This window comes from Ahaetulla prasina, chromosome 4, assembly GCF_028640845.1.
Source record: "Ahaetulla prasina isolate Xishuangbanna chromosome 4, ASM2864084v1, whole genome shotgun sequence".
Taxonomy (NCBI): domain Eukaryota; kingdom Metazoa; phylum Chordata; class Lepidosauria; order Squamata; family Colubridae; genus Ahaetulla; species Ahaetulla prasina.
This window is the reverse complement of record NC_080542.1, coordinates 89,922,203-89,942,501: the sequence shown is the minus strand read 5'-3', so window position 1 is coordinate 89,942,501 and position 20,299 is coordinate 89,922,203. Positions and strand designations below refer to the sequence as shown.

The 20,299-nt window shown below is 44.2% G+C and overlaps 1 protein-coding gene across 2 annotated transcripts in view; it reads right to left on the bottom strand.

Annotated features, from left to right (window-relative positions):
* The window catches only part of GASK1A (golgi associated kinase 1A), a 48,400-nt gene that overhangs the window by 11,525 nt on the left and 16,576 nt on the right, over positions 1-20,299 (bottom strand). For both annotated transcript variants that reach the window (XM_058180077.1, XM_058180078.1), the window contains one exon: positions 13,226-14,677. In XM_058180077.1, the coding sequence (XP_058036060.1) occupies positions 13,226-14,677 (1,452 nt within the window). The remainder of the gene's footprint in view (positions 1-13,225; positions 14,678-20,299) is intronic.

Sequence of the window (20,299 nt, the reverse complement as noted above, 5' to 3'; positions counted from 1 at the left end):
TATTGGAGGGCTTTAGTTGGTTTGTGTCCTAGGGGAAGATGGTAATGGTTTGGTCCCTCTAGGTTTTTTAAGGGCTGCTCTAACTTCTGTTTTGAATTGGTTTTCCTTCTGTGTATTCTGCTCTGTGATGTGTAATAAATAACCAACAGACTGTATCACACAAACCAACTTCCAGTGCTCCCAATGATAGCCTTCTAGTGTTCCTTATTCTATGAATTACATTTATAATCCCAGTGACCTGCCAAAATTTTGCATGAAAAGAAACAACAGCCTGCAGCCATGAATTTAAAAATAATAATTTTGTATATATTTTGGGTAGCTACTTAGCCTTATCACATGCATGTTTACTTTAAACCAGTTCAACAAGATTCAGAATTAAATGAAAGATTATGTGGAGATACATAACTATCTCCTAGTCATATGTTATAAATTATTCTTTCCCAACCTGGTTTCCTTCATATATGTTGGGAATTATGGAATTATAAACCCAGCATTTCTGGAGAGCATCAGGTAAGGAAAATATTAGGTGAATTTCAGGCAAGGGAGGCATGAATAAAGAAACATTAGAGCAGGGCTGTCAAACTTGTGGGTTGGACTGGCCATGCCCATGGCTGGTTTAGCAAAGGAGGGGGGGAGAGTTCTGATCTGTCACGTGACACTGCCATGATGACGCGCATTTGACACCCCTGCATTAGAGGGAAAGATTATTCATTTCTCTTCCAGCAACATTTCTGTTCACTTCCCAACTGCTTTCTGAAGAGCAAAAAAGGCATAAAGAGATTGAAAGCCATTTTAAGCACAAAAGGTGCCAAAAAACCCCCAAAACCAGAACGTTTCCATGTTCTATGTGTTATGTACCAAATGAGTGAGCTGTAGGCTTCACTCAGGTCCACCAAAATGGCGGGAAAATACTTAAAGTTCATTGGTTAAGCTGTCTTGACAGCTCCCTATAAAAGGGCACACTGTCAGACAAGCAAGTTGTTGGGTTGTACTGGTCTACTAATAAAGAGCTGTTGTTGCTGAAAGAGCTATGTCACTCTCTTCCATCTTCCGATCTAACACTGGCAACAAGGGTGGGATTGAAAGAATAAGGACAAATAGACCAGAGTCCCAGTGGAGTAGGAACCGCAACTGGCATCGCTCACTGTTCTGCAGAATCATCATCTGCCAGCAGGATGACTGTGTACGCCCCGCCAGCTCCGTTCAACCCAGCCTCTGACAATTGGGATTCCTATATGAATTGCTTTTAATGCTTTATGGAGGTAAATGACCTCCTGGGACTGTCCGACAACCCCAAGCTATTGCAGTATGGACTTTTTCGATATGGCCAAGGCACTTGTTGAACCAGTCACGATTCAAAACACTCTATGGGCTCATTATGCCCCAATACAGTCCAAGTTTGCACGGCGGCACAAATTCCACCACAGACTGAAGGAAGAAGGCAAATTGGTGGACCACTATGTAGCAGCGCTCAGAAAAGCCATCACATCAGGCATGAAATCTAAAAATTTTCCCTACCGGTTCTGTGGGTGTGACTTAATTGGTGGGCGTGGCTTGGTGGTCAGATGGCTGGGTGGGCGTGGCCAATAACAATAAATAATAAAAATAATAAACAAAGTATAAAAAACAAGAAGAGGTACCAAAAACCAACTTTCATACTTTACACACACACCACACAACACAACGCAATACAACTGACTCACACACAGTGTAAAAGCAGCTGCACTTCACACTTCACACAGCCACAAAAAAGCTCAAAAACAAACTTTCACATTTTACATACACACAACACAACACAACACAATTCACACACAATGTAAAAGCACTGCACTTCACACTTCACACAGCCACAAAAAGCTCAAAAACAAACTTTCACACAACACAACTGACACACACACACACACACACAAAATACCACATACAGCTTTCTGAGGTTTTGTGTGTTTGTGTAGTTAGAGTGAAACACTACAGAAACACACCAAATCTCAGAAAGCTGCACAAATATTTTATTTTATTTTATTTTATTTTATTATTTTATTTTATTCTATTTTATTTTATTCTATTTTATTTTATTTTAATTTTATTTTATTATTGTGGATTTCAATTCCCAGAGTTCCTCAGCAAGCAAAGCCAGACAGCATTAATCACTCAGTGATGAAATAGATTAGCTAAGTTTAGATTAGTTTTGTCTGGTGTTAAAAGCAAAACTGGGGCTTTCCAGCTGGGAAAAAAGCCATGAGGTCATCAGTAATCAGGTAAGTGCCTTAGAATCTCTTAAAAGGAGGTTTTCTACATGTTTTCTACAGAAAATATGTTTTTTAAGGTTCTGCTGATAAGGAATTCAGGTGAGATCGTCAGAGGAGCCTTAATTTTTTTTTTTAAGTTTAAAGGCTCTGCCGATCTCAGCTGAGGGGCGGGATCCTCAAAGGCTTTTTTTTTCTTTTAAAGGCATGTTTTGGCTGAAGCAAAACCTTTTAAAAGTAAAAAAAACCCTCTGCTCATGGTGGGGTTCAGCAGAGGCGGGGGGCGGGCCAGGGATTTTTGATACCGGTCCTCAAACTAGCAGCTGCCATCGCTACCGGATTGCGTGAGCCGATCCAAACCAGAAGCATTTCACCCCTGCATCACATATTGCGAGATCCGAGAGCTGGAGGATGTGCTGTTGGAACAGCTAATAAGCGGAGTGAGGGATTTTAACCTACAACGGTGTTTGTTAGCCAAGCTGGCCCTCACTCTACAAACAGCCTTAGACAAGGCCAGAGCAGCAGAGAACTCACAGAGATCAGCTGGGGCCCTACAGAGAGCAGGAAACATGTCAGCTTCGTGCCCAACCGCCGCAGTACATCAGGAGAGTGCCAAGCTGACTGAGTCATCGGTACACAAGAATTACATCTACTGCCTCAAAGATGAAAAGAAAAGAGCCTACCCCAACGCAGATTGGAGGCAACCCTTCAGTGTGGAGGGCCGCATCTCATGGCAGTATGCAGATACAAGGACACTGTGTGCCAGAGGTGCAACTGTAAGGGGCATCTGGCTAGAGTCTGCCATGCTAGCATGCTGTCTGCTTTCAGAGAAAAACAACAACCTGCTGCCACAGCAATGCCCGATAAGAGGAAAACTCAGGCCATGAAAACCCAAGCACAAGGAGAAATCTCTAGCTGCTGTCAAAGAGACGTACCAGATGAACATAAGACAGACGAACTCATCGGTGCAAAAGATCCACGCTACAGTGCTGATTGAGGGGATAGAGTGTGAGATGGAAATTGACTATTGTTTCATGGGAAACAATGAAGAACACAGTTCTGGGCATAAGGAAGAGAGACTTGAAGCCCCAGCATTACAACTCAAAGACTACCAGGAAAACTGTATTCCCATTGTCGGCAGCAGAACATTTCAAGTGCAATTTTGGGGGTTTTCAGGCCCCTTAAAGATAATCGTGGTTGAGGGAGCATTCCCAAGCCTATTTGGCTTGGACTGGTTCGAGGCCCTGGGCATGAGAGTAACCATTTTCAACACCATCGCAGATGATGGCACAGATGATCTTGTCAAGGAGTTTGAGGACATATTCAGCAACGGTCTAGGCAAGTACAAAGGAACGCCTATTTCCTTCAGCCTAGATCCCAAGATAGCACCAATTAGAATTAAGCCCAGAAGAGTCCCCTTGCAATTAAATCTAACATTGACAAGGAATTGGACAAATTAATTGGCCAGGGAATCCTTGAGCTGGTTGATCATACCCATTGGGAAATCCCTATAGTCATACTGATCAAGGCTGATGGCTCAGTCCACATCTGCGCAGACTATAAATGCACCATCAACAAGGCCCTGCAGCAGAGCACCTATCCTGTTCCCATCATTTAGTACTTACTGCATTCATTGGGAACAGGAACCACATTTGTCAAACTCAATCTCATGCAGGCGTGCCAGCAACTGCCGGTCAATGACAGCACTGCCAAGGGGCAAACAATTGTCACCCACAGGGGTGCATTTAAATGCCGCTGCTTGCAATTTGGTGTTAGTGTGGCACCAGGGTCGTTCCAAAGTATCATGGAACGGCTATTACAGGGTATCCCTGGGGTTGTGCCCTACTTTGATGACGTCCTGGTGTCCACTACCAACAAGCCAACCCTTTTTGCCCATCTCAGGGCTGTCCTGACCAAATTCAGGGAGGCGAGTCTTAAAGTTAAGCATGAGAAATGTCACATCGTTGTGCTGCAGATGGAATTCCTGGGGTACATGATCGACAGTTCAGGGATTCACCCCACCAAGATCAAAATTGCTGCCATTAGGGATGCCCCTATCCCCAAAAATAAAAGGGAGCTGCAAGCCTTTCTGGGATTGCTCAATTTCTATAGCATATTTTTAGCGCAAAAGGACACCGTTGCCAAACCTTTGCATAGGCTGCTTGGGAAAAAGGCTTCCTGGGTCTGGGGCCTAGCTGAGGCAGCTGCTTTTGCTGCTGTAAAGAACTTGCTGACATCAGACAGTGTGTTGGTCCATTACAGTGACTCACTGCCCCTGGTTTTGACTTGCAATGCCTTGCCTTTCGGGGTTGAGGCTGTCCTCAGCCACCAGCTACTTAGTGGCTGGGATGCTCCTGTCACCTTCTATTCCTGCACATTGTCTGCCGCCAAGCATAACTACAGCCAGCTGAACAGAGAAGCACTGGCTGCAGTTGTTGGAGTCCAGTGGTTCCATAACTATTTGTATGGCAGAAACTTTACCCTCATTACTGACCACAAGCCGCTGCTGTGCTTGTTGGCAGGCGACCACCTGACTCTGACCATCATGCCACCCCCGGATGGTGCAGTGGTCATGTTTCCTGGCAGCATACAGCTACCAACTGATCCACTGCCCTGAAAGTCACTAGGCATGCTGATGCGCTAAACCACTGCCCCCTGCCTATGTTAGTGGAAGATCCAGCAACTGTCTACCAGGTCCTCCTGCTTGAGGACATTGCTTCGGGGCCCATCACTGTGGCTGAGATTGCTCGGCACCCTGCTAAGGACACTGAACTCATGCAAATATTGAACTACGTGTGGTGGGGCTGGCTTGGAACCCTGATAATGGGGATGACACAGCCTTACTTCTCACACCAAAATGAATTATTTGTATTGAAGGGTTGTTTGTTATGGGGGGAAAGTGTGGTCATACCCTCCAAATTACAGCGGGAAGTGCTAGAAGTTTTGCATGCAGGTCATCCTGGAATAGTCAGAATGAAAGCCCTGGCCAGGAGCTACATCTGGTGGTCTAAAATGGACCACAACATTGTGGAATGGGTCACCACCTGCTCCTCATGCCAGGAATCCCAACCCGCTGACCCGGCTAAAACATGGGGGGGCCCTCAGGCACCTTGGTCCAGGATGCACATTGACTTCACGGGGCCAGTAAAGGGGCAAACATTTCTTATTGTTGTTGATGGTTATTCTAAGTGGTTAGAAATAGTTCTAACGACCTCTATCACTACCAAGACTGTAATTAAGGCACTCAGGAAACTGTTCGCAACGCATGGCCTTCTCAACATGCTGGTCTTGGACAATGGCCCACAATTGACAGCCATCCCTTTTGAAGTATTTTTGACTGACTTGGGCATCAGACATGCCCTGGTGGCCCCATTTCATCTGGCCAGTAATGGGCAGGCCAAACAATTAGTGAGATTCATGGAGGCCCGTTGCCAGAATGTGACCGGGGGATTGGCAGGCCTGAATTGACAATTTTTTACTAATTCAACACATTACCCCTTGTGCAGCAACTAACAGCAACTAACAGAAGCCCCTTGGAACTGTTCATGGGACGGAAGATCCGATCACAATTGGACTGATTACATCCAAATTATGTTGTTGACACTTCCCCCAATTCCATGGGGAAGATTCGGAAATTTAGTATTGGGGACAGGGTCTATGCACACAATTATGCTGGGGGTTCTCTTTCGATTCCTGGTACAGTCAAGGAAATATCTGGTCCTCGCACCTACAAAGTCGAACTACAGGACAGGTTATTGTGGTGTCAGCACTTTGACCAGCTCCATGGCCTAATTTCAAACTCATTGCTTTGCCTACCAGAAAAAGCTCAAACCGACAAGTGGCCAGGCCCTGACTGTATTAAAATGTTAAGATGTCCAATACTAATGTCCAATGTCTAATACTAACTCAAACCTGATTGTGCAGCATGAAAGCCCACCTGTCGAACCAAGACTCCAGCACAGATTTCTGGAAGGGTTCGGCCTTCCAGCTCCCACCACACCCAGCAACGTGTTCCAGTCAGTTCCATTGGCGGGACCAGAGACTGCAACTAATGCACCCACTCAAGTCGACGCCCAGACCAAACTGAATCATGCCAGTCAACTAGGACTCACACTAGTCCCGCCTACCTCTGTGATTATGTCTGTAATTATGTACATATGTTGAATTAAGTTAATGTATTCCAGGAAGGAGGGGTATTATGTACCAAATAAGGAGTGAGCTGTAGGTTTCACTCAGGTCCGCTAAAACAATGGGAAAATACTTAAAGCTCATTGGTTAAGCCATCTGACAGTTCCCTATAAAAGGGCATTCTGTCAGACAAGCAAGTTGTTGGGTTGTACTGGTCTACTAATAAAGAGCTATTGTTGCTGAAAGAGCTGTGTCCATCTCTTCCATCTTCTGATCTAACACTATGGATACTTTGTTTTAACACTGCCTATTATTTACAGAAAGATTTTTAATTTACTGAAATAACTATAGTGTAAAGGCAAAAGCATAAGCACATTTATAGCATCATTTCAAGTGGAAACTAGGTATTGTAGGCTTCCGAGATATTTTAGATAAGAGGCTTTAAACTAGTTTCTGCTCTTGTCTTTTATGACTGCACAAAAAATGAACCCCTGGTGGAGGTTTGGTGGTTGAGTAATCAGAGGCATGTCTCCCCTTCTCACAAGAACAGGTACTGCATCAAACACCATGGAAACCAAAGTAATTAAGCTGAAGAGCCAAACACAAAAGCCAACTGCTTCTTTTGTACTTTGTATTTAACATGAAAGGCTGAAATATCTGGATTTTTTTAAGTAAAGCTATTTATAGGGCATACAGTCCCATACAGTTTTTTTTTTTCACCTGAAAACCTTCTCCATGCCAAGAGCTGTGTGTAGCGCTATTGCAATTTTATTGGTGACTCATAGCACAAAAACATTAGCAATATAGCAATAGCAATAGTATTTGGAATTATATACTGCCCCATAGCACTTTACAGCACTCTCTGGGCAGTTTACAGAGTCAGTATATTGCCTGCAACAATCTGGGACCTCATTTTATCAATCTCAGAATGATGGAAAGCTGAATCAACCTTGAACCCATCAGGATTAAAGTCCAAGCTGTGGGAAGAGTTTTCCTGCAATACCGCAGTCTAACTATTGTGCCACAGATCTCAATATCTTTCTGTGGGGTGTGAGGAGTTATAGGATGATTCCAATCAATGCAGCCAGTTTTGAGGGAAAGTGGGAGAAGGAGGAGGAGATGCAATTCCTTTGGTTTCTTAAACTGTGTTATTCCTCAATGAGTAAAATAATAAACTGCACATACAGTATACTATGTCAATATATTACAACATTCTAAGTTCTTGGGAAGAACTCAATTCATATCAAGGTCAACACCAGCTAAAGAACTGGCAGCTGTGATTTCATATTGTTGTGAACACATTATAATAATTTATTCAGTAACTTTTAGGAGTAAACATGTGAGCTGGTTTCAGTAGAATTCTTATAAGGCTGTCTGCTTGAACAAGCCTCTATAAATCTCTGCAAACCAGTGTCTGTCCTTATAAGCATCTCTATCATAGAGCATGCATCATGACCTGCAACATTTGAGAGCCCGCACACAGGAAACTTGCCTATTTAATTTCTACAATCCGCCAAGTACAGCATTTTCCAGGATAGCATAAGAAATCAAAAGCTTACATCTGATATAAGAACTATCACTTTCCCAGAAGAAAGAGTGAAAAATAACATGATGTCATCAGAATACCCTCTAACATATGCTTTCTGTATCTGGTACTGCCGTATTTTTTGGTGTATAAGACGCACCGGAGTATAAGACGCACCTTAATTTTGGGGGAGGAAAACAAAAGAAAAAGAATTCTACCTCTGCCCATTGGCCCGATGCAATTTGCAGAGCCGTGTTTCAGGCAGCAACCAGTGCCCCTCCAATATGCTTTGGTGAACCAGCGAGGAAAGCATTTTCAGGTGGCAGCACCAGCCGCACTTTTTGGATTCGGGGAGGAAAGCGCTTTGCACAGCGTAGCAGGGAATGGGGGTGGGTTGATCAGTCGTTTGAAGGGGAGGGGGAAGCTGCACCCAGATAAAATCTGCACCATCAAGCAGGTCTCGGAGGACGTGGCTGACTTCTAGAAGAGACACGGGGGAGGACCCAGGCTGACGGGGGCAGGGGTGCCTTCCTGGACGCTGCCGACTTTGGCTCTTTCCTCAGTGAAAGTCCTCTGCAAGGACTGCATGGTGGAGAGGTGCCGGGTGCTGTGGTGGAAGAGCCAGCTTATGAAGTACTACAAAGCCATCTGCAACCTCCTCAAAACAGCTTGGTGGTGGTGATCTTATCTGGGGCAGCCTGAGGAGGGGGGCAGAGAGCCAAAACATCAGCATCCCCAGCTCCTCCGCCTTTCCTCCTTCCACACCGACCATGGCCCATGCAGTAAGAGTGTGCATCTTCCCCCTCCCCTTCAAACGACCGATCAACCCCCCGCCTCCATTCCCTGCTCTGCTATGCAAAGCGCTTTCCTCCCCGAATCCAAAAGCACGCTGTGCGACTGGCACTGCCACTCAAAAAGCTTTCCTCCCTGGTTCCCCAAAGTACTTTCCTTTGCAACCCTAACCCCGCCCCTATACCTTGCTATGCTATACAAAGGAAAGCACTTCGGGGAACCAGGGAGGAAAGCATTTTCAGGTGGCAAGTGGATTCAGGGAGGAAAGCGCCTCAACCGGGTCGGGGAATGCACTATTCCCTGAGTCCAGCCTTTCCCCGGAGTTGCCGCCAACTCGCTGCCCGCTTGCCCTTCACCTTCGGTTAGGGGCTGGAGCACAGGGCATCCCATTCCCCAAGGCCTTGAAACTGCCACCTGCCTCAACGGGGTCAGGGAATGCACCATTCCCTGACTCCGGCCTTTTCCCAGAGCAGCCGCCCGCTCTTCCTTCGCGTATACTTACCTTCCTCCAGCAGCTGGCTGCCAGGAAAGGCAAGCGTCCAAAAGTTACCGGAGCCACTCTCCTTGAATATGCCACTGCCATCGCCACCTTGTTCCATGCTACAGCTGCACACGTGCACACCCAACCTGCCGCTATGAATGAATGAAATAAACAATGGCGGCATATTCAAGGAGAGCGGCTCCAGTAACTTTTGGATGCTTGCCTTTCCTGGCAGCCAGCCGCTAGAGGAAGGTAAGTATATTATTATTATTATTATTATTATTATTATTATTATTATTGTTGTTGTTGTTGTTGTTGTTGTTGTTGTTGTTGTTGTTGTTGTTGTTTTGATTTCTATACTGCCCTTTTCCCAAAGGACTCAGGGCGTTTTACAGTCAAAGTAAAATCAATTAATACAAAGGAAAATTTAGAGTTGATTGAAGAACTTAAAACCAATAAAACCCCTTATTAAAACCCCACTAGGCCAGTCCTGCACGGTGAAACAGAAATGTTTTCAGCTTGCGTCGCAAGGTCCGAAGATCAGGGAGTTGGTGGTACCAGGGATACCTGGTGGTAGCGTGTTCCAGAAGGTTGGTGCCCCCACCCTGGGAGAGAAGGCCCTCCCCCTGGGTGTCGCCAACTGATATTGACTGGCCGATGGCACCCCAAGGAGAACCTCCCTATGGGAGCCACTTGTCGATGGGAGATCGCCGGTAGCAGCAGGCGGTCCCGTTAGTAACCCGGTCCTATGCCATGGAGCGCTTTAAAGGTGGTAACTAACACCTTGAATTGCATCCGAAAGACCACCGGAAGCCAGTGCAGCGTGTGCAGGAGAGGTGTTATATGGGAGCAACGAGTCGCTCCCTCTATCACCCGCGCGGCCGCATTCTGAACTAATTGAAGTCTTTGGGTGCTCTTCAAGGGAAGCCCCGTGTAGAGAGCATTGCAGTAGTCCAGACGGGAAGTGATGAGGATGTGAGTGACTGTGCACAAGGAATCCCGGTGTAAGAAGGGACACAACTGGCGTATCAGGCGGACCTGATAAAAAACTCCCCTGGTGACGGCCGTCAAATGCTCTTCTAACAACAATCGTGCATCCAGAAGGATGCCCAGATTGCGGACCTTCTCTGTGGGGGCCAATGACTCGTCCCCCACAGACAGCGATGGCCTCAGCTGATTATACCGGGACGCCGGCATCCACAGCCACTCAGTCTTGGCGGGGTTGAGTCGGAGCCTATTTTTCCCCATCCAGACCCGCACGGCCTCCAGACAACGGGACATCACCTCAATGGCTTCACTGGGATGGTTAGGGGTGGAAATGTACAACTGCGTATCATCAGCGTACAGATGACACCGCACCCCAAAACCACGGATGATCTCGCCCAGCGGCTTCATATAGATATTTAACAGGAGAGGCGAGAGAACCGAGCCCTGGGGCACCCCACATAAGAGGCACCTCGCGGTCGATCTTTGCCCCCCTGCCAACACCGTCTGCGACCGGTCAGAGAGGAAGGAGGAGAACCACCGAAAAACGGTGCCTCCCACTCCCAGCCCCTCCAGCCGCCGCAGCAAGATACCATGGTCGATGGTATCAAAAGCTGCTGAAAGATCTAATAGGACCAGGACAGAAGAACAACCTCTGTCCCGGGGCCTCCAGAGATCATCCACCAACGCGACCAAAGCCGTTTCAGTGCTGTACCTAGGCCGGAAGCCGGACTGGAATGGGTCCAGATAGACAGTTTCATCCAGGTATTCAGGAAGCTGATGCGCTACCACACTCTCAAGAACCTTCGCCACAAAACGAAGGTTGGAGACCGGACGGTAGTTCGATAAAACAGCTGGATCGAGGGAGGGCTTCTTGAGGAGGGGTCTCACCACAGCCTCTTTCAAGGTCGTAGGGAAGACACCTTCTCTCAGAGAAGCATTAACAATTCCCTGAAGCCAGCCTCGTGTAACCTCCTGTGTGGCCAGTACCAGCCAGGAGGACACGGAACCAATAAACATGTGGTTGTATTCAGCCTCCTCAGTATCCTGTCCATGTCATCGGGAGCCACAGTGTCAAACTCCTCCCAGATGACAGCCTCAAGATCAAGATATGCGATGGAAGAGCGGGCAGCGGCTCCAGGGAAAAGCCAGAGTTGGGGAATGGTGCATTCCCTGACCCGGTTGAGGCAGGTGGCAAGCAGGTGGCGGCACTGGGGCCTCAGGGAATGGGCCCCGGCCCCTGACCCTGATTGGTGAACCAGCCCCAGTCTTTGCTACCTATCCGGTAGCACTTCACTCCTGCCAAAAATATCCAAAGGGTGGGGGCCGGCGGGTGGGCGGGGTCACATTTCGCATATAAGATGCATCCAAATTTTCACCCTCTTTTTAGGGGTAAAAAGGTGCATCTTATACACTAAAAAATAAGGTAATTCATTTTCAGGATCATGGAAATGATGCAATATAGGATTCAGCTCATAAGCAGATAGAATTACAAAGATCTTTATAGTTGCTACTTTCCCAGCTTTTAATCACAGAAGGGACCATGGATACTGCAGCTATTGCCTATGACCGTATTGCTTTATATTGATGCTTTATACTTGAGTCTATGCAAGAAAATGATCCCATAGAAAAGTAACAATGATGCTAATAGGCCTGTGTTAAACTGGCCTTCTGAAAATTACTTCGATTAAAGCAAGTTGCTTTTGCAATATTCTCCAGCATCAATCTAATCAGGGACATCCATAGAGGAGTCAAAAAAGTCAAGATGGTATCTTCAACTTGACAAAATTTCATGTTTAATATGCTGAAAGTCATTCATTATGCCAGAGTGTAAATGGTTCTTGAAGCATTTGTAGGTTTCAAAAACAGCTTACATTGTCAAACAATTGGATTGATGGGTGAACATGTGAGAAAAGTATTAGCTTGCATTCAGTTTTTCTGTATTCATAATAGAAATTATAACAATTAGTAACAAGCGATAACTAAAATTCTATTTTAAAGATAAATTAATCAACACTATACAAATTAAATTTGGATTTAGAAATTTTAACCGAGGGCCAAGGACAGATAAAATGCATTTTTAATAAAAGAAAAAAAATCTTCTATTTAGTTTTTTTCTATTTGGTTCTGTGTGCTGTTTGAATTTTATATTTGTATTCTGGTATTTTTAAGATCTTTTATAAGGCATCCTAAATATTATTGTGATCAAAACACAGAATAAAAATATTTCTATTACTAATTCTACCAAAATACAAGCTATCCTTATACTTTCCAACTAATTTCTATTTATCCATTTAATAACAATTTAGCACAAATAATGGTGCACTTTGCAAGAAAAGGAGTACATTTGTCATATGCATATTCATGAAAGCAAACAAGGTGGCATTCCTAATGTTTTCAAAACTACTGTGTGGGTTTTTTTTATTTACTTATTTAGTACACTTCTCTCATCCTAATAATCCTGTGAACTAAGGAGGAGATTGGAAACCAGGTTTCTACTGCTTTAATATGGAATGTATGAAACAGTCTTCTGCAGGTTATGTAAGAACTCGGGATTCTATTGTGTCCTAAATTGGAATTAGTCACTGATAGATCTCCAGCATGTGTTTCATTGATTAAAACTACCAAATAATGTGAAGACACATCAGATTGCTTATCAAACGACAAATTTCCACAATTAGATAACCCCTGAATGTAAAATCAGAAAGATTATTTCCAAACTCTGAAATTTGAAACATGGAATTCTACTATTAGGATACCTGAAATTACTATAGCACATATTCATTGCATATTAATTTACCAGTTAATTATTAATACTCTTTAAATTATTATAAACTCAAAAATGTATCCCAAAACCCTGATATATTGTATTATGTCTAAACCATTACTCATTAAATTATAATCAGTTACCATTTGGAATTGAAAACTAGTATGAACCCCTTCCTATTGTGAACTTGATAGAGTATCCTTTGTATATAATCAGATTTGATGACACTTTTGTCATAAATTGCAACTTTTGTATTGTATTGTAACTTGGCCCCTATCTAAAATATTGATCTACCACCAGTCTACCTGCAGAAGAAAATCAAAGAGTGCCAATTTAGCCCATTCAGAATGTAGGACAGTCAAACAAGGAGCTTTCCCAAGTGATGTTCTGGAATCTTCCATGCCACACCGCTGTTGCAACAAGTCCTGGTACTTCAACCATTTAATAGTAAAGGAGTTTTGATCATTATTAGAATCATTCAAGTGCTGTATATCTGGTGCCCACCATACAATGGGCCTAGTAGCACCATTGGTGTACTTGTAAGGTAGCAAGTGGCTGCAAAATCTCCTAGCCACTACAGGTAAGCTCCGGCGCAGCCCCAAAATTCTGTCCAAATGGAATGCAAGAACCTCATAGAGATCAGTGGACCTTTTGATTAAGCCACATAGCCCATTCAAACACAAACTTTGGGAGTTATTAAAAAGGGCATTTTGATTATATGACAGAGCAACTCTAATTATTTGCCCATGGCCAAGAATTCGGTCCTTCTTTATCACTGTACCATTGGCCAAAAGCTTCATCTTCTCCACATCATCCAGAGTGAACCATGGAAGGTTTGCCTTGGCAAACCTCAGCCTGTTCCCCTCTTTCAAACTAAGACCATTGTACCACAGGTTTCTACATTGTTCTGATTTTTGCAGCTTCTCTGGATCTGTAGTCCAAGGGTAAGAGCTCTGAAAATTATGGAAATGAGCATTATCCCTCTGTTCCTGAGTGTTCATTGTGATCTGGAAGGATTGTTTGTCTGAGATAAGAATTTTGATTAAATCTGGGGATTGGTGGGCAGCAGCTGCCTGCACATCTGGCTTACATTGTTCCTGTGATACAGTGAGCTGGCTTAGAGGAGTATCCTTAAGAAATAAAAAGGCTCCAGGCTTTCCATCTCGTAAAGGAAGTAGAAAGGGGGCTAACTGCCTTTGTCCTTTCCAATTCACCTTCTTCTTGCTTGGGTGCAGTGGTAAACTCAGGTCTCTTCCAACATCCTTTAGAGTCAAAGTCCAATCAAAGCTGCTTTTTTCCCCATTAGACCTGTAAGGATACTCTTCATGTTGGAGTCTTCTGCCAAGGTCAACGTCGTTTTCTGCTGCAATGTTATGGTTTTTAATTTGGGCAGGGAATTTTTTTCTTTTGTTAAAACCTTTATGACTTAATTCACCCTGCCTATGCAGCAAGCTTTTCTGTTTGCAAACTGGACTGGAATTTGAAAGGGGTTGTCTTCCCTGTGCATGAGTCCATTTGCCTAGGCTGAAATGCTGTTGCTGTTGTACATGAGGGATAGTGCCATTTGTCTGCAGATGCTTAGAAATGTCAGGTTTCACATGAAGCATCTCTCTAGGCAAGTACTGGAAATTCAGGTCTTTGTACTTGTTCAGGGATATAGGACAGAAGCTTGTAAAAGCGATCATAGATAATGCAAGCAAGAAGCAGTAACCAGCCAGAGATCTCTTCAGCCTTATTCTGCACCAAATTCTATGGGCCTGTGGAATAAGAAAGGGAGATCTTATTTTCCAGAGAAAATAAATATGCAAAGCTTTCCTCATGAGTAAAACCAAACCCACAGAAATATCCAATGACATGTAATTTTTAAAAAGTGTGGGCAGAGAAGAAAACTGCAATGCCTTTGCCATTTCGCACAGTTCTATGTCAACATTCAGCTGTCATTGATTAATGTATTTATTGCAAAGATTTATCTATTGCTCCATCACAGGATGCCATGCAGTTCACAGCCCATAAAACATAAGAAAGACAATGTCAACTCGCAAAGCATCCCTGGCCTGCTCTCCAGTTGCCATGGGTGAGGGCAGTGGTGAAATCCATTTTTTTTACTACTGGTTCTGTGAGTGTGTCTTGGTGGGCATGGCTTGGTGGGCATGGCAGGGGAAGGATACTGCAAAATCCCCATTCCCACCCCAATCTGAGGCAGCCAAAGGTGGTATTTGCTGGTTCTCCAAAGTACTCAAAATTTCAGCTACCAGTTCTCCGAATTTGCTCAAAATTTCTGCTACCGGTTCTCCAGAACCTGTCAGAACCTGCTGGATTTCACCCCTGGGCAGGGGGATGGGAAAACAAACTTTGCAGCTACATTAAGGAGCTGGTATCTCAGTCAAAATAAAGCAATTCCAACTGATAAGCTGAGGTTGTTTCCATGGAAACCCACAGTGGCTGGAGGGAAGTGATCTCTACAAGCTGCAAATCGCTTCCTTGGAGAATGTGACTGATGACACACCTTGGAGGGAGGGGGGAAACAGAGTCAGAGCCACGATGTAAATTAAGTGAGGTCAGAGTTGGCTTTATTTGGTCTCTGCCGACATGAAGCTTCTAATAAATAACTGGATTTCTTTGAAGCCCAGCATGAGGCTCATGATTTCATTAGGGCATCGGTCAGAACTCTGACAGCAAGCCAACTCTCTCAAAACTAATCAAAATGACTGGGACTCCTGAGCCCCGGGTTCTCCAGCTGCTCTCCAACACCTGCGGTGCGTGAAGAGAAATTCAGGCCACCATGGCAAAGGGTGGACTATCCTAAGAGAGCCTGCTTTAGGTGACCCAGAAAGAGCCAGAACTTGCCTTCACCCAGGGACTTCCAGGACCCAGCAGCCCAATCGGAGCCAGAGTGCAGCCCTCCCCGACCATCAAAGCCAAGACAGCTGAGGTACCCATCCCAGCGACTGAAACAAAAAGGGATGAGTATTGGTAGAAAAAAGTTCCTAAAGCAGCTAAGGGGCTAACGTGGAAGGATTTATTCTCCTTGGAGACAGCTGGTCATTTGCATCCTTTTAGAGAGTCACAGACACAGATAAACCTCCAAGTCCTTCAATGACCCTCTAAAAGGATGCAAATGACCAGCTGTCTGCAAGGACTTTAAATCCTTCCACTCCCCATTATCCTGTCAGAGCTGAAGACGCTTCTTAGATGAGAAGCAAAACATCTTCAAAGAAAAACCAAGAAAGTCCAGTTGCCTCCCGAAAAAGCACCTTTGGGGCAATCATGACCTGGATGACTGAGAATCTCTACAGACTTCTCCAGTAGACAATTTTCCAATTGTATTACCTTGAGGTGATGCATACAGGAATCGATGCAAGGACTACCACCACTTGCACACCAGCCCAAGATGGAGTAAACTTCTCCTTCTCAAGTTCTCTTATGTGGCATCTGAAAATCTAGAAGAACTCTAAACTACATCCCAGCAATTCCAGAGGCAGGGTGATTCTATCCAGAAATTCCACCGGGGCCAGATTCCTCCCCCCCCCCCAAGAACAGTACTTTTGTCTTGTGGAATTCACATTTACCGTAGTTTGCTTTTTTTCATCTAACCCTTTAGAGGTTCCACAGACTTCATAAAGAGACACATGTTGAAGAAAGGGGCTATAACAGTGATGACTGTTTCAGAACTTTTTTCTCATCGTGTGCCAAAAGCGTGCATGTGCACAGGCAACAGCACACATGCATGCCGGTACTTATAATGCAATGCAGGGCCCCCTACGTTTGTGTGCATGACCTCCCCTGCTCCTCCCGTGCATGTGCACGCAACCCCCCATGCATGCATGCCAACCCTTCTGACCCCTGTTTTGGGCCTAGTAGGGCCCCCTGCGCCCAAAAACAAGCTGTGGGGAGGCCGTGCCACACACCCCACACATGTGCATGCATCTCCCGCATGTGCCCCATCACCCCAAAAATTAGATGGCTGGTGAGAGATGCACGCATATGCGGTGGAGCCGAGCTAGGAGACGGATCGCACATTCGCAGAAAGGGCTTTGCATGCCAGCTGTGGCACGCATGTCATAGGTTTGCCATCACAGGGCTATAATATATAAGTACAGCCTAGGATGTCTATATGATGAAGAATACAAAAAGATAGAAATGTTTATAAATTCTATGATCATATTTGGATAACTGACTAATCAACACTTGAATAACACTTAAGCAAATAGAAAAACTGCAAAATGGAAAATACGTTTTTCATGATTACTTAGAAATCAGGCATAGAACTTTGATTTTAGTATAGGTAAGACTGGATTGGACTGGACTGGTCTGGACTAGACTAGACTGATATGCTAGAATTCTGTTCTAGAATATAGACTTGGAAGGGGCCTTGGAGTCCAACTCCCTGCTCAGTCAGGAAACCCTATACCATTTCAGACAAATGGTTGTCCAATCTCTTCTTTAAAACTTCTAGTATTGGAGCATTCAATGGAGGCAAGTTGTTCCACTGATTAATTGTTCTAGCTGTCAGGAAAGTTCTCCTTACTTGTAGGTTGCTTCTCTCTTTGATTAGTTTCCATCCATGCTTCTTGTCCTGCCTTCAGGTGCTTTGGAGAATAGCTCCCTCTTCTTTCTGGCAGCCCCTAAGATATTGCAACACTATCATGTGTTTTTTTTGTGTGTGTGTTTTTTTTACATTTATATCCCGCCCTTCTCCGAAGACTCAGGGCGGCTTACATTGTGTAAGGCAATAGTCTCATTCTATTTGTATATTTATATACAAAGTCAACTTATTGCCCCCCCAACAATCTGGGTCCTCATTTTACCTACCTTATAAAGGATGGAAGGCTGAGTCAACCTTGGGCCTCGTGGGACTAGAACCTGCAGTAATTGCAGGCAGCTGTGTTTAATAACAGGCTATCTTACAGCCTGAGCCACACCGCGGCTCATGTCACCCCTAGTTCTTCTTTTCGTTATACTAGACATATCCAACACCAGCAATTGTTCTTTATATGTCTTAGCCTCCAGTCCCTAATCACATATTTATTGCTCTTCTCTGTACTCTTTCTAGAGTTTCACTATCTTTTTCACATCATGATGACCAAACTGGATGCAATATTCCAAGTGTGACCTTACCAAGGCATTATAAAGCAATATTAACACTTCACGTGATCTTGATTCTATCCCTCCATTAATGCAGCCTAGAACTGTGTTGGCTTTTTTGACAGCTGCAGCAAACTGCTGGCTCATATTTAAGTGATTGTTCACTAGGACCCCAAGATCTTTTTCACAGTTACTATTACTGAGCCAGGTACCAATTATGCTATACCTTTGCATTTGGTTTTTCTTGCCTAAATGTAGAACCTTACTTTTTTTTACCACTGAATTTCATTTTTTTAGACAGTGCCCAATGTTCAAATCTGTCAAGATTCTTCTGTATTTTAAGCCTATCTTTTGGAGTGCTGGCTATACCTGCCAGCTTGGTGTCATCTGAAAATTTGAGTTTCCCATCTATCCCTTCATCATTGAAGAAGATGTTGAAGAGTGTTGGGCCTATAACAGAGCCTTGGGATACCCCATTGCATATTTTCCATGTTGATGCAGTTCCATTGAGGACTACAGATTGAGTGCAGTTGGTCAGCCAATATGAATCCATTTGGTGCTGATGCTGTCCAATCCTCGTTTTTATACTGGTGTACTTTATCAAATGCCTTACTGAAGTCCAAGTAAATTGTATTTTTTCAATTCTCTTCTCACAGGAAACAATTATTAATTGTTCTAATTGTCAGGAAATTTCTCCTTAGTTCTAAGTTGCTTCTTTCCTTGACCAGTTTCCACCCATTGCTTCTTGTTCTACCCTCAGGTGCTTTGGAGAACAGCCCGACTCCCTCTTCTTTGTGGCAACCCCTGAGATATTGGAACACTGCTATCATGTCTCCCCTAGTCCTTCTTTTCATTAAACTAGGCATATTCAGTTCCTGCAACCGTTCTTCATATGTTCTAGCTTCCAGTCCCCTAATCATCTGTGTTGCTATTCTCTGCACTCTTTCTAGAGTCTCAGCATCTTTTTTACATCGCAGCGACCAAAACTGAATGCAGTATTCCAAGTGTGGCCTTACCAAGGCATTATAAAGTGGCACTAACACTTCACATGATCTTGATTCTATCCCTCTGTTTATGCAGCCCAGAACTATGTTGGCTTTTTTAGCAGCTGCTGCACACTGCTGGCTCATATCTAAATGGTTGTCCACTAGGTAAGTGGAACGACTTGCCTGCAGAAGTTGTGAATGCTCCAACACTGGAAATTTTTAAGAAAATGTTGGATTACCACCTGTCTGAGATGATGTAGGGTTTCCTGCCTGGGCAGGGGGTTGGACTAGAAGGCCTTCCAAATCTGTTGTTGTTATTATTATTATCACATATTCCCTTGTGTACTGGCTACTCCCATACACTGGATCACATCACTTGCTGTAGGCCATTCCAGCAGTCCCTCCAAACCAGTGGTGAAATTCAGAAATTTTCCCAGCCAGTTGTGTGGGCATGGCTTGGTGGTCATGTGACTGGGTGGGCATAGCTTGGTGGTCATGTGACTGGGTGGGCGTAGCTTGGTGGTCATGTGATCGGGAAAACTTTACACAAAAATAACACAAAAGCTACACAACTGACTCACATACAATGCAAAAGCAGCTGGACTTCACACAAAATGTCCCCTGCAACAAGCAGGAATCTCATAGAGTCACAGAGAGCTCAAAAACTAACTATCACACTTTACACAAAAATATTAGTTCGGGCAATAGGTAGTAAAAAAATGCTTTAAAAAGTAAAAAAGGCGTTCCAACCATCATGCGGCACAGCTGATTATTACTTTTTTAAAGCATTTTTTTACTACAGGTTCACGTGAACCAGTAGCATTTTTACTACCGTTTTGGGCAAACCAGCCCAAACAAATAGCATTTCACTCCTGTTCCACACTACCCCAGCCTAGCCATTTTCACTGCCCTGCAGCCATGCTGCCAAGTACCTAAATTTTGATCATGTGCGGAGAGGGGGTACTGCAATGATTGTAACTTCAGAAATCAATCATAAATCGATTTTTCAACAATCATAACCCGAACAGTCTGTGAATGAATGGTTGCAAGTTTCTCCTCCAAAAGTCCAGCTTTCTCTGTTTCTCACCTCGAGGAGCATGTTCTTCAGAGAGAACAGTTCAAAGGCACTTCTAAAGGTACATCTTAACAATTATATTCAAATGGCTATCCTAAGCTTAGAAAGAAGGTAATTTCTATTCTGGGTCTTCCTTTGAGATACTTAGAATTTAAATATTGAAAGTAGTACAAGAAAATATGGTGGGCAAGAAAAAAGAGTGGAATACAGGTTTATGGCTTGATAACATCAAA